Source organism: Ambystoma mexicanum, chromosome 6q, assembly GCF_040938575.1.
Source record: "Ambystoma mexicanum isolate Mex_15411 chromosome 6q, UKY_AmexF1_1, whole genome shotgun sequence".
NCBI lineage: Eukaryota > Metazoa > Chordata > Amphibia > Caudata > Ambystomatidae > Ambystoma > Ambystoma mexicanum.
In genome coordinates, this window is record NC_090937.1 from 481431193 (window position 1) to 481445951 (window position 14759).

The 14759-nt window shown below is 42.9% G+C and overlaps 1 protein-coding gene across 1 annotated transcript in view; it reads left to right on the top strand.

The window, feature by feature from the left end:
- Positions 1-3034, top strand: part of TACR3 (tachykinin receptor 3) — a 1544685-nt gene extending 1541651 nt beyond the window's left edge. The window contains exon 5 of the mRNA XM_069630967.1: positions 1851-3034. Coding sequence (XP_069487068.1) covers positions 1851-2166 — 316 coding nt within the window. The 3' untranslated portion in view covers positions 2167-3034. The remainder of the gene's footprint in view (positions 1-1850) is intronic.
- The last annotated feature ends 11725 nt before the right edge of the window (positions 3035-14759 follow it).

The window sequence follows — 14759 nt, forward strand, 5'->3', positions numbered from 1 at the left end:
TTGCACCCTGAAGTAAACTGCACTGAGAATGGGCGCATGTTGCTGGTTGTCATATGCCAGTGCTGATGTTGGGGGAGGCGTGAATTGGTGTGCTGCTGCATACTGGGGCATTCTGTGCTCTCTCCCCATCTGTCGCCTCATCCTGGCGTGCTGCAGTTTGTTGTGGTGCATTGTGGTGTGAATATTTTGGAAACTGTGCATCCTGTGGCCTGGTGCTCGAGTTTTGTTCCTCATGTGGGACCCGTCCTACTACGACCACATTGATGTTTTGCCAATTTCAGGCAACCATCTCATGTGTGAAGGTGCTAAAATCCAGGGAAAGGGGTGGGTTGTCCAAATGTCATGTAGCTAGTAATGTCCGGAGGGTCCTAACAGGTAACTATGAAAAATGTGGTGCAGATTGGGGAAACAGTCTGGAGTTGTATACGTTTCGCCAAGCCACAAACCCATAAACATATTTTGACTTGTGCTGAAATCCAGGGAACGGGGTGGGGTGTCCAAATATCGTTTAGCCAGTAATGTCCAGAAGGTCCTCACAGGTAACTATGCACAATTTGCTGCAGATTGGTGAAATAGTGTGGACTTGAATAAGGAACAGAGCTTTGCCACAAACCCACAAACACATTTTGACTTTTGCTGAAATCCAGGGAAAGGGGTGGGATCTCCAAATGTCATCTAGCCAGTAATGTCCAGAGGGTCCCTACATGCAACCAAGCAAAATGTGCTGTTGATTGGTGAAATGGTGTGGAATTGTATGAGGAACAAGCCTTTGCCGCACATCCCGCCACACACAAACACATGTTGACTTGTTTACATATACATATACATATAATAATAATATGAAAAAATCAGGATGTGAGATCAAAAGAACAGTGATGTTTTGGATACATTTATTGAATCTCAAAACAATTTCTTTGGCAAACTGCTAAATATTTGCATTTTTGACAAGCAAGACAGTAAAACGGACAGGTATTGTATTTTAGCAATGGGGGGTACATATGGGTACCAACCTCTTGATTATTGAGGTAGAGTTTCTGTATTGAGGCACATTCTCTGATACAACAACTAGGCAAATCAATCTAAATACGAGTAAGTGCTACCCAGGGCTATTATAGGTCCATGGGTGTAAAAAAAGAAATACACACAACAATATACATAAACATAAATGGAGGGTCAAGCAGCTGTGTCACAGATCATCAGTTGATTGTTGAAATTGTTTTGAGATTCAATAAATGTATCCAAAACATCACTGTTCTTTTGATCTCACATCCTGATTTTTTCATATTATTATTATTTACCCTCCTGGGCATATCAGGACACCACCAGGTGCTCTTTTTCATATATTTTTACACATATATATATATATATATATATGCATATATATATATATATAGGTTTGTGAATAACGCTGCTATGAGTAGGTAAAGCAAAGTAGAGCGCAATGCAACTCTCCAGACCTGACATTTTAAACATAACGTGACTGAACACCAAATATTTTTATCACAAGGGGATATAATAAACCACTGCAATTAAGGGTTCTGATGTCGCTTCAGTTTCGTCCATACACAAGATGATCATTTACTGAAAGAGCAAATGAAAGCACATTGCTTTTCCAGGGAAAGCTCTAATCCTACAGGGCCGTTCAGGAGAAAGTGACATTTGGCATGCCTCACACAACATTATTGTGCTACAATGTATAAAATAGTGTGTAATGCAATGTAATGTCCAATTTGCAATGATTCAATATATCTCAAAAATTCAAGTACCAAAAATCTCTTGCTTGATCTAGTACATATGCCTGTTCCTTGTCAGAACGAAAGCCTGATTGTATTGGTTCTCTTTGTTTTTAGATTCCGAGCTGGTTTCAAAAGGGCTTTCCGTTGGTGCCCCTTCATCGAGGTTTCAAGCTACGACGAGCTGGAGCTGAAATCTACTAGGTTTCACCCCACCAGACAGAGCAGCTTGTACACCGTTTCTAGGATGGAGTCCAGCATGACAGTGGTGTTTGACGCCAACGACGCAGAGAACCCAAAAGCGAGCCACAAGAAGAGAAATGCTGCGGCTGAGTCTAGCATCAATGGCTGCTTACGCGACAATTCCAAACCAGCTTCAACATCGTCAAGTTTCATCAGTTCCCCATACACTTCTGTAGATGAATATTCTTAAACCAAATGAAATATGATGAAACAATAAAATATTGACAATGCCATTAGAATAAAGAAAGATTACAATTTTTTTTGATTTTTTTAAACCTGTTGTCTTAATATAATATGATGACTGACACTATGGATTTTGTTTGGTGTAACAATTGCTCAGGTGCCAGTGACAGGAAGATTGGGAACGAGTGTCATCCTGCATGACCAAATGTAAATTTGAATGCCGCAAAAATGTTGCTGTAAATATCTCTTACTCACTGATTTTATACATTCCAAAGATGAAGAAAAGCACATACACAACGTAGAGATATCTTAGTAGAGTGTAAAATGGTAACACACTCCCATGAAATGTGTTGGTATTTCTTTTTAAGCTCCAAGTCTGCAGCTGCCTTCATCCATCAATACTTCATCGGCTGGTAAAAGTGTGTCAATGTTCTAGAGCTCACAAAGAGAAGCCACACATGTAAAGTGTGAAATAGACTGATGGAATATTATTGGTTCCCTCATGCTGAGGAGTTGGCCCACTTTGAGTAGGATTTGGTCACAGTGATTAGACCATTTTTGGAAGCCTGTACTCTTTCTAATTGTGATGTGTCTGATTTGTGGCTTTAATGAAGCATGTAGCATACACTGTGCCTTTAAAGGGCATTATCCATGGATATTAAAAAAAAAATACCATAGAATGGGAGTAAAATATGGAACATGTAAAAGAAAAAGTGTTTAAATCATGTCATTGCAGGGTCCATTATGATGCCATGGTAGGATAGTAATTCCTCAATGTTGAAATTCCATGATCAAAACGCAGAATGAATGGGAATGTGAAGTGAGTCATCACATGCCTAAATGTACTACTGTATTAAAATTTGTGTTCCATGAAATATTGAGTGATTCTTTTAAATAAGACCAGTTCAACAGAAAAGCTAGCACTCGAGATGGATTTTGAAATCTAGGTCACCTAACATTGGCAGGTTCTCACTCAAAAGAGAAGATCCCTCAGAATGCTTCTTCAGGCAGATATGAGCTCCCCAGGGGGCTGATGGTGTGCTGTTCCTGAAAGAAGTGTCTTAATGCTTTTCCTCTTCCAGGAGAGTTATTATACAGAGAATGCATGCCTAATGTAACTCTTAAATGATGCTTTAAGAGGCTAGATGGACAGTGGTCCCCTAAATTGAGATGCAAATGCACATGTATGTGGGTTCATTTGCTGGAGCCGGTGAGGATAGTGTCGATGTGAAAATAAGATAAGACAAAATGGGTCTTCTAATACACTCAATCTGGTCTAGAATGCGGTTACCCGTCTCCATTGCCACTTACAGAAGGTCAAACAATTCAAATAAGAATGTATTACAAACATCTTGGCATAAGGAAACATTAACAAAATTAAACAGAAACATGTTCATAGGTACAGCAGTTTACAATTAGGAGACCTGGTGGACAAAGATGGCATCATCAAGGAAGTGTGGAGTGCCACAACAGAAGTGCAGGCCTTCAATAGCGTGATAGAAGCAGCACTCGTCATTCAGAGTAATCTAAATTAAGTTTTAATTGCACTTACAGGCAGTCAGGACCACCAAACAATCCCAGGGTGCACTCGAATGCAGAAATTCCTGAACCACAGATTTTGCCAGAAAACTACCCTTTATGGAGTAGATGGGCAGTTTGTAACCCCTTAAATGTGCTCACAACAAAGGTGTTCCAGTCCTCTTTCTCTTGCTCTGAGGTGTCAACTTCCTGAAATCAGGTCCAAGGAAAAACAAGCGTTGGTATTGCCATCAGTTTGGGTGTTTGTGTAGGCACTTGCCAGGCAGTACCAAAGTGGTTTTAACTGGTTATTGAGGGCAGATGTGCAAAATGGTGTGTGAACCTTGGCATCTAATAGCAGTGCCTGGTAAATGCCTAATGCTTACACACAAGCCAAAACTCTTTTGTTTGCTAATGCTTCTTTTTAAGAGGACTTCAGTGAAGGAAACGTATAGTGCCTATAAATCGATTGGCTGAATGCATACCTGGTTAGACATTTTTAGTACACCAGTAGCGTAACTCCAATTAAGCCATTAACTTTCAGAAGACTGCTTTGAGAAAATTCTGTCAGGCACTTTGAGCGCAATGTTTCATGATAAGGCTGGATTAAAGGGAGCTCCAAGAGTTTCCATGCAGAGGTGTTTGGGGCGTGTGGGGCAGGAACCGGATGGGAATGGTGATAGAGATTAGCATGGACATGGGCAGTCCATGAATGGACAAATAACCAAAAAACACATACACTTTGTGTCGCTCCTCATGTGCTATTTCTCCCTATCTGTACTTTAATGCAATAGTTATGGCTTTTAGGTAGTGCTAAAGCACCACCTAATAACCCAAACTAACTAGGGGCTACAACTAAAAGAATCTGTGCAAGAGGTCTACACATACCAGTGAAAATTCCACAGACTGTACCACAGATCCCTCCCTCATTGTCCTGTGCCAATATTCTATGTACACAGGTGCTGGGAGGGAAGCCATTGTTTCTGCTCAACCGCTTTCTTGCTCACAGATGCTGCGTACAGCAGAAAAATGAACGATGGAGCAGCTAGCATTGTATTAATATGTTTGTCATCAGAACATAGACGTCACCATTTTAATATTAAATAGGTTGCTGCTAAAAACCTATAAAATCTTTGCGTAATTTTTTGTTGCTGTATCAGCAGAAGCGCGAGCCTTCGTGTGTGTTGTAAGGTGACCTCCACGCTTCTTCTTAGGTTACTTAAGCTTTATTAACAGGTTCTTAAGTTACAGTTACGTTAAGAAATAAGGACAAGTTAACACTGGCAACCCATCACCCAGGCAGGGGAGGACTAACTGTCTGAATGTGGAACCTTCAGTTAATCATTCTCACATTCACACTGACCAATGTCAGCCACACACTGAGTGCACCAGGAGCTTGTGAAAAGAGATGGGACAGTTCCAACCTCCATGCAAAACAACAAAGACAAGTGGAAGCCATATGCCTCCATCCTTGTACACAGCACCGTTGTACCTTCCACCAACTACCACTCCTCCCTGGAAGACTACAGCATGTATAACCAAACAACAAGATACATCCACGTGGCGCAACACACCACATCTCCCAAATCTACACTCAACGTATAATACTAAAATCGATGAGGAAACAACAGATGCATCTTTTTATAGAGGGATGCAACTCACATGAATTCTCAAATTCTTACTTCGTTGGCTAGAGGTGCTTCCTCCCAGAAACCCTTGTGGTACTTCTAAACACACTCACGTCTCTACACTACTGATGGCTAACAGGGTGCGCTACCACCCACGAACCATGAAATACACTGTGCCACAATCATAACACTAGCACACAATGCTCACAATGGAGCTGCTACCTCCCTGACCTCTGTGGTACACACTACCACAACCATACTATATGCTGGAGGAAAAGAATGGGGATGGCAAGGCGCACACTCTGGTTCCCAGTCAAAATTAGTTGCTCTTTCAGTCTCTAAGGATTCTGGTAGCTGTAGTGTTAACATGTTACCAAATCATGTGACCAGGAACCGACACCCCTCCTAATGCACATGTCTTTCCCAAACTTGGGTGAGGGGAGAAAACCATCAATATAGCTTTCTACAATGGGGCACAATAACCCCAGTGCTGCTGCCTCTGGAGCCTGGGACTCCCATAACATTGTAAGAAAAAAGGGGGATGGAGAGGCGTGCACTCCGGTACCCAGTCAAAATGTACCTGATGCAAAAAGTAACTTGGTTAGATCCCAAAAAACAAATTAACAAGTATTAGTTATTTCTACTTATGACCATACATATCTAAATATGCTTCATAACTATATCCCTAAAAGTCCATGGCCAGCTTATGACCCTAAATCTTGCAATGTACCTAAAAGTCCATGTTGCTTTCCAGCAACGTAACTGCTGCAAATCCTCAAGAAGGTTACCTCTACCTTACTCACATATCAGCCCCTTGTCGTTGGTGCAGCGCACCATTAACCGGAAAATCCTCAATGTGTTAGACTTCACTTACTAACATTACTGCACTATCATGAATGTACAAACCACATGCACCCTTCATACTCACACAGCTCTATCACTTTTCTCACTTTCTGCACTTAGCCTCATTTCATATCACATGCCGTTAACTCCAGTTGCATACTTCATTGCATCACCTATAACGGCTCATCTACCTATACGCATTACCATTGTATAGAGCTGGTTTGTACCCACACCCTTCATCAGCCAGGAGAAAGGATACATGTGTGTAGACTCCTCTCCACACCGTCTTCATCACAAATCTCTTATAAAGCCCTGTAGCCATCCCTTTTCACTTCTAATGTAATATCCTCCAGCATGCATTAATTTTTCCGGTACTGCCGTTTGTGACTGGTCCTTACTTAACGTTGCATTGTCCAATCACGCATTCATGGCAGCTTATGCGTAGTTCAGTCTCTATATCTAAACGTGAGCATCAACTTCAATTATCGCTCCTGTATTCATATGATACTTCTGTACCTTCACTCGTTGCAGATGTCCCTCTTGCCCTTATGAATACTCCTCCCCGCAACCAGACCAGAACACAAGGAAACTTAAAACACAACGCCGGCTTGAATTCATTTGCCGAGAACTTCCTGCTGGCATCTGCTAACGTTTTGGGTTCTTTACTCGAGCCCTTCATCACCGTACTTCACAATTGCCTGACTCCAATGCCACCGGAGCCAACATCAAATGATTAGTTGCATTCGTTCAGATCGCTAACGTGACCTGCTTCCTTCATCACGTTAGCAACACCCTATCCTTTACTCAGTATTCTACCAACAACATTATGACTTCTTCCTGAACTGTAATGTAGCTTTCATAATTATGCAGGGAGCATCGACATGCTGCATTCTCACTGTGTGCCAACTCCCCCTTTATCTCCCATGATGTCTGAATTTCTTCTTTGGATGCCACACTGCACGGAGCTCCCCAGCCCCACTGCTCCGCCGCTCCAGCTACCACAATCTTGGATATGATTACTTCATCCACTGTCGCGCCATACACCATCCAGGACACAACAAAATGCCAATCCAGGCACACGCTGGGGCACACGTCCACTCAGCACATCCAAAGGTATGTGCCTTTTACTTTTAGTCTTCGCTAAACTGCAGAGATACATTACATTTCATTCAGTTGCCTGAAGGTACAGCTTGTCCCTGCTGGACACGGGCACAGCTAGCCCCTCTTGCCCAGTGCACAGCTTCTGCAGCTTCCTTTTTTTGCACATAGGGCTGCTTCCCCTTCCAACTTATGGACTACTTAGTTCACTTCATGGGGCCTGGCTGATTCCCTTCTCGGCTTATGGAGCAGAAATTCCTTTCTTTTCTTATGTCTCAGTCCCACCTTCTACAACCTCCTGGACACAGCTCTCTCAACGTTCTTATGGAAGCTGGTCCCTCCTGTAATGGGGCTCTCTTCCTGCCCCTTTATGCCCTGGGTGATGGGTCTTACTTGTCTTGAGGGCAGTGTTGCCCTTCTTCTTGTCCTTCTTTTTCCTGCACCCCCGCAGCAGCTTCTTCAGATTTCTTCTCTTTCTTGCACACAAGTTCTTCTTTTTAAGATCGATTCATGACCTCCACGCTTCTCCGTAGGTTACTTAAGCTTTATTAAAAGGTTCTTAAATTACAGTTACATTAAGTACTAAGGACAAGTTAACACTGGCAACCCATCACCCAGACAGGGGAGGACTAACTGCCTGAATGCCGAACCTTCAGGTAAGCATTCTCACATTCACACATCAACATTCCACATGACATCACCAGTTTACAGCAGACACAGACAGGCACTATATAACAGTGTGCAATTCCCAATCTATGTTCAGGCCGTACATGCTCTGCACGTGTTCAACTCACTTGCATATTCCGCATGTCAGTATTTCTGTATCACGACAAGCACCTGAGTGATGAAATAAGTGGAAGATCACATCAAAGTAGAAAAGTCGGTTTAGAAACAGATCCAGAGTTTTCACGGGTTGACTGACGAGGGGGCCAGTAGTGAGCAAGGCACTTTGTGTGTGGTCCAGGCCTTGCACACAGCTGCTACATCGAGACACAGGAATGGATAACGAAAACAATAAAGCATAAAACAGTTAAGAAAATAAACTGCTCAGAAGTCATTTTAAGATTAGCTCGAAATACAATGACGTAACCTCTGCATCACACGCTGGGGTTAAAAACAGAAATAAGAGGTTAACATAAAGAACCCAGTACTGAAATACAATTTCCGCGTGCAGCAGTGAGAAGACAATGGATGGCATATTCATATATCAATAATGTTTAAATGGCGAGCAACTACTTTTCACGAATGACAACATTACACAGTGAAAAAAATCATTTAAGATATGTCCCACAGACAGTACTTTTTCTAGGCAGTGGCCTCTATCTTTTGGGACCCTTGCTGATCGGTTTAACCATCTATTGGCTCTCGACACCGGCAAAACTGCCTTACCGTGTCTGCCAATATCCTGGTATTACTGGGATGTTATGGCCAGCAGAAATACCAGTAAGTTCCCATTCCATGGAGTCAGAGAGGACTCCATGAGATGGGATTACCGAAATTACCAGCACCGGTAGTACCAGTGATTCCAGCATTTATTCGCTGGTAGGGCCCTGAGCTACCGGCAGGTCAGGCATGCCGGTAGATCACTGCCCCCACCGGCAGCAAAAAATGCTGGGGCCGGAATTACCAGCATTTGTTCCAAACCAGGGAGTTTATGTCTATAATTGGTTGAGCCCCTTATTCACAGGGATGTCAACACAGTTGAGACCAGGCTGGTTCCTCTCCCCTTGCCAAATGTGGTGTACCTTAAGGCTCATGCTTCTGCCCATGGCCCTTCAAAGTGTATATGCAACCACTGGCATATTTTCTGGAAGACTCAATTGTATGCCAATAATAACCAACTTGTTCCAAACCTAGTAATGTTCCAAAGTCTCCTATCAGGATTGAAAAGTACTTGACTACACTGCATAGATGGATAAGGGCCAGCAATCTATCTTGTGACAATATCAAGTTGGAAACCTTCAGGATTGCACCATCTACTGTTGGGAGCACCTTTCATATGGCCTTTCACACTTCGACCGACCCAATGCATTAGACAAAGTGTTGTACCTTGGCATAAACAATGATTCACGGCTATCCCTCATGCCAAAGATCAATGCTCTAACGAAAAGGCTGTACTTCGAACACAAAAAATAAAACAGGGAATTAAAAAAAACTTGAACATTAGATGCGACTTGTCCATATTACAATCCATATTTGGCTGGATTTCTAATACACTCTCTACCTTCGCCTACCAAGACTCATCCCACCAGCCAGACAACTACAACTTGTGATTTTAGGGAAGCAAGAATACTCTTCATATTGAGTCCCCTTAACCACATTTGCCCAGCCCTGAAAGAGCAATGCTAGCACTCTAGCAAGACGATCCAGTATAAGTTATTCTGCATAAACCAGAGATTCTGCTGTAAAATCAGGCCAAAGTACCTATTTAGCTGCCTAACTTGCCATCAACCTGGGAGACAATAAAGATTTTCAACAAATATACTGCAACCAAAGTGAAAATTGCAAAGAAAGAAATAACCATCCAAGATACTTTACTCTGGATCAGATTTCAGCAAGCTATCTGACAATTACAATGATATTGGACATCCAAGAAGGCTCTAGAAGCCAAACTTGTCAAACAATCATGAAGCTAATATAAAGTTGTGCCTAGGTTCAACCGGACCCCCGCAAAACTGCTGGCTGACCCACTGCATGCTCATATAATGTGTTGCTATTTACTGCCAGTGAGGCCTTTGTGTTCACCATGTACCTCAATTCCCCTTTCTCTTGTCCAGTTTTCTTCGCCCTGCTTGGTGTTCTGGAGCAGCCTGTCATGCAAATTGGTGTGATACAAATGAAAAAAATGAAACTTAATTGACAAATCTGCTTTCACAAATTATCAGGATGGCCCTCTTAGCTTATTTTAATACATAAGAACATCATAACCGGCATTTTATTTCTGGCTGCTAGCCATTACCCATACTGGTAATCACATGGCGGGAGGTCAACAATGCTGGTTCCATCACTCTAATGGTGCAGAGATAATTCTGGTGGCAAAGAAGAAGACATGCAGACCATCTGATCCTTGCAAGAGTCACTAGAGAAGGTGCTGATTAATAGTGAAGAGGATTTACTGATGCTTGGGATCACAACAGCTTCTTTGGAAACACAAGTGCTTGGGATCACGACAGCTTCTCTGGAAACACAAGTCACAGTTCAAATGGCTGGAAGCTCAATGATTACTGCCCAGACATGATCGTGCCTTTTATGGAACATTCCCAGTTCTTTACTTGTTTGTTGTTTTTCATACTGAATTTCACATGGCTCTGTGTGATAACATTGTTCTAGCTGCCTCTTCATATTGGGTCTGTACAGGGTTAAGTAGCAATTGTTTAGCCTGAAATAGTCCAACAGAATCTCCTCTAGATCTCCTTTGGTTTGGTATCTTATTCTCACAGGGATCCATCCATAAGCTCATCTTTCAGGTTTCAACAGAATATGGACCCAGACTCTCCATTTAACGATGGTGTTTGGGAGCTGTTCAAATTCCATTCAGGGGGGTGCAAAGCTTCGATATTGCCCAATCACTTTTTATGGATTTAAATCAAATGTGGATTCTAGGCAGGAATCCAGACAATATTATTATATCTTGCTAGATCTGGTCTGAGCCCTACAGCCAATACTCTTCTGAGACATAAGCTGTGCCCATATACGGCAAACTATCTGCCACTGCTATTGCCATGCCTGCCACATGTGCAACAGCCCTAAATCCATTCATGTCTATGGGTTCTGCAAAGGGGTAATGGGGAAGAAGACTACATCATTATCATGGCACTCACTACCATCAGACCACATAAATAACTACAGTACCCAGCATGCCAAACTCAGCAGGATGCCACATCACCCCCACCTCCCCAGAAGAGAACCCCAAGATCTCGCAAGATTTCGGACATCCAACAAGATTTGCTGAAAAGAAGCTACAAAAAGCCCAACCAACAAGGATCAAGTGCTGGTCATTCCATGGACTTAACTGGGTACCAGACCCTGCTGCTCTGCTCCAACCGGACTTCAAGGCAACTGGGAAAAAAGAAGGTAACAGATATTTAGGACTTGGAACTTGCATTAAAGGAACTTCAAGAGCTTGCTCCTTACTTGAACTGCTGAGAACTGCTCCACGGCACCAAAATCCATTCTGCTTCAGTGAAGGTTCCATCCGCTGGACATCACTTGCAACTGATCTCTGTTAGATACCACCTGCAATTTGGCCCCATTGGACACTGCAGAGAAAGAAAGGAGGAAAGGACAAGTTGGGTTAGTGAACACAACAATTTGGAATTCACTGACTTGAATAACATTACCATTAAAGTGAGCATGAGACCCACATCGTTTATAGGGTAATACTGTGAGTGATGGAACTCGCAGGAAAAAAGGAATTAGGAATTATTATGCAGTATTTCACTGCACTCAGGACCTAGCTTGGTTCAATAATTCTACCTGTGCTGGTCCACAGCAGAGGAACTGGGTACACTCACAAAAGCAATTACACAGAAGCCCTCATCACCCCTCAGATCCTGGTACTTACACTACACTAGGGTATTTAGGAGCAGTCAAGGTGGATTTAGAAGGATGGATAGTTACTAAAGACCTGTCTGTTCTGTTTAGGTTTTTCATGGGAATCTGTCGTATACAGCCATTGAGCATCCTTCAAGAACCTTAGGACAAGTCTATATTGGCCTACAACCTCCCTCCCCCAACCATGGATGGGCACTTCTTAAAATATACATTCACTTGTAGGGGAGTCCTAACAAGGAGGTCAGGTACTAGCTGCCCTGCTCCGAGGGCCCACTGTGGCTCTCCTGTAAACCACCAGACCAGGTAGGTTATTACAGAATGACTGGCCCATGATGCACTGGTTTCCCCAGACACAGTGAATGACCTGATAGACATCTTGCGAGACATGCAAGCAGAACTTTAGGCCACTAGGCCTGAAACTAATACCAAGCAATAGGACATGGTCATGAATAGGGACAGCACAAATGCAACTGCTGCTAGAGTAAAGGCCCTGCAAGCCAGGTTGAGTCACTTGTATACGAATACTGTTTGTCACACAGGACCCTGGTGTCACTCCTAGCCAATCCACACCAGTACCAATACAAATCCTAACACTTAGTTCAGTACTCCTAACAGCTCCAGAAAGATTTCTGGGTGACCCGTTAAAATATGTGGACTTTGAAAATCAGTGTGAACTACACTATATGTGCCAACCCATAGCCTTTCTAAATGACTTCACTAGAGATAAGCCATCCAGTGGTATATTAACCCAAAACCACAACACAACCCAGCCAACCAAACAACGGTAGCCATGAGCCTATGCGGATCAGAGTGATCTGGCATTTGTTAACAAGAGACGATCCATCGCGACACAAAGCACCTTGGAAAACCTTGGGAACTACCGAGGACATCATACCTACAGTGGAAAACTAGCTTGCCCGCTGTTGTGGAGGCCAACAGACACCTAAGAGGTCACAAGAGCCTACTATCACTTCTAATACAGAGATGCACACACACCTAATATTGCAAGTCATCTTAACAACCGTTACTGGTAAACATTAGGTGGCAGTGGTGTCTTTCGACTGCATGGCCGCTGGGAGATACATGGATAGGTTCCATTCTGCAAATTTAGGAATATCACTAATTCCCAAGGAAAAGCCAGAAGATGTGTGTGCCAGTGATGGGATTAGCCTATCATAAGGCCCAGTCAATTTTTGCAGACAAATTGCATCTGCTGTGTCTGGATGGGTATTCAGAATGGATTACATTCTATCTAATCGATGCCACAAGCCTTGGACTCATTGTAGCGATGCCATGGCTAGTAACACATGTTCCACAAATTTCCTGAAGGATTGAATCCTGAAATGCAGTTTGAGAGCTTCTCTTCAACATTTTATTACTTCTGTGCAACCACACAAAATTGTGCCTCACACAGCTCTGAACATCCCAGGTTAGGAGCAGTAGTTTACCTACCAATGGCATATCAGGACTTTGCAGGCATCTTCAGCAAAGGTAAGGCAAACTCATTGCCTCCTCACAAACCATATGACTGCCAAATAGACCTGATACCTGGAACCTAAGTACTATGTAGCTGGGTGTATTTCATAACAGAACCCGGGAATAAGAACCTGTTTGCCTATTTGGATGAGGACCTTGCCAATGGGTTTATTTGCCCCTCAAAATCTCAGGAGGCCTCACTGTTCTTGTTTGCACTTAAAAAGGAAACAGATCTATGCACATGTATATATTGTAAGGCATTAATCAAGATCACAGTAAAGAACAGGCACCCTATACCATTAATACTGGTGCTCCTGGACCATTAGATCATATCCACCATCTCCACCAAGCTGGATTTAAGAGGAGCCTACCATCTTGTTAGAGTGAAGCTGAAGATGAGTGAAGACAGCCTTTCAGCCACAGTATGGCTTGTTGAAATACTTGTTGATACCATTCAGTCTCTGCAATGCCCCAGCGGCATTCCAGTACTTCATTAATGAGGTTCTCTGGGGGCTACTGGACATCTGTGTTGTCATTCAGATTAATTACATACTGGTGTACTCTAAAATTAAAGAAGAACATGTTCAGCACATCCAAGCAGTACTCATCCAGCTCCGAAGATACCAGTTTTTTGCACAACAGGAGAATTGTAGCATCCATACCCAGAAAGCATAATTCATCGGTTTTATTATAACACCCAATTGAGTCACCATGGATCTGCAGAAAGTAGAAGCTGTGGAATGCGGGTCTACTCCCATTTCAGTGAAGGACATACAGTGTTTTTTAGGCTTTGCCAATTTCTATCAGCGCTTCATTTCTGACTTTTCCTCGATTGTGCATCCCATAACAGATTTACTAGAGAAAGGTTAGAAATGCGCCTGGTCACTGAATGCTGAGCGAGCCTTCTACACACTGAAGAGGCGCTTCCCCGCAGGGCTGATCTTAAGACACGCTATCCCTGAAGAAACAAATGTACTTGCCAACCAATGAATTACAAATGACTGCAATCAAATAACAACATCACACTCCATTGGCAGGACAGCCAGGTATTACGAAAATGTCCTGCCTGGTGTTGCATAATTGCTCCTGGCCTACTGTGAGACAGGATGTCCATCATGTCAGAACCAGAGCAACCGTCAGTGCCCGCAAGAACTGCTATAATGGTTGCCAATTCCACCAGCTCCATGGCACACAGTATCACTAGAATTCATCACAGATATCCCCAAAGACAAAGGATACTGCACAATCATAGTGGTGGCTGACCAACTGATCAAAATCTCTCACTTGATTTCTTTTAAAAGGCTCCTGACGGCACCTGATTTAGCCACCATTTTTCTAACACACATATGGCATGCTCCATGGTGTGCCTTCAGTGATAATATTGGCTCAAGGAAGTCAATCCTGTCCCGCTTCTGGCAAGAATTCTGTTTGACACTAGGGATGGATGTTTGGCTATGCACGCCTTAACACCGCAAAACTGATG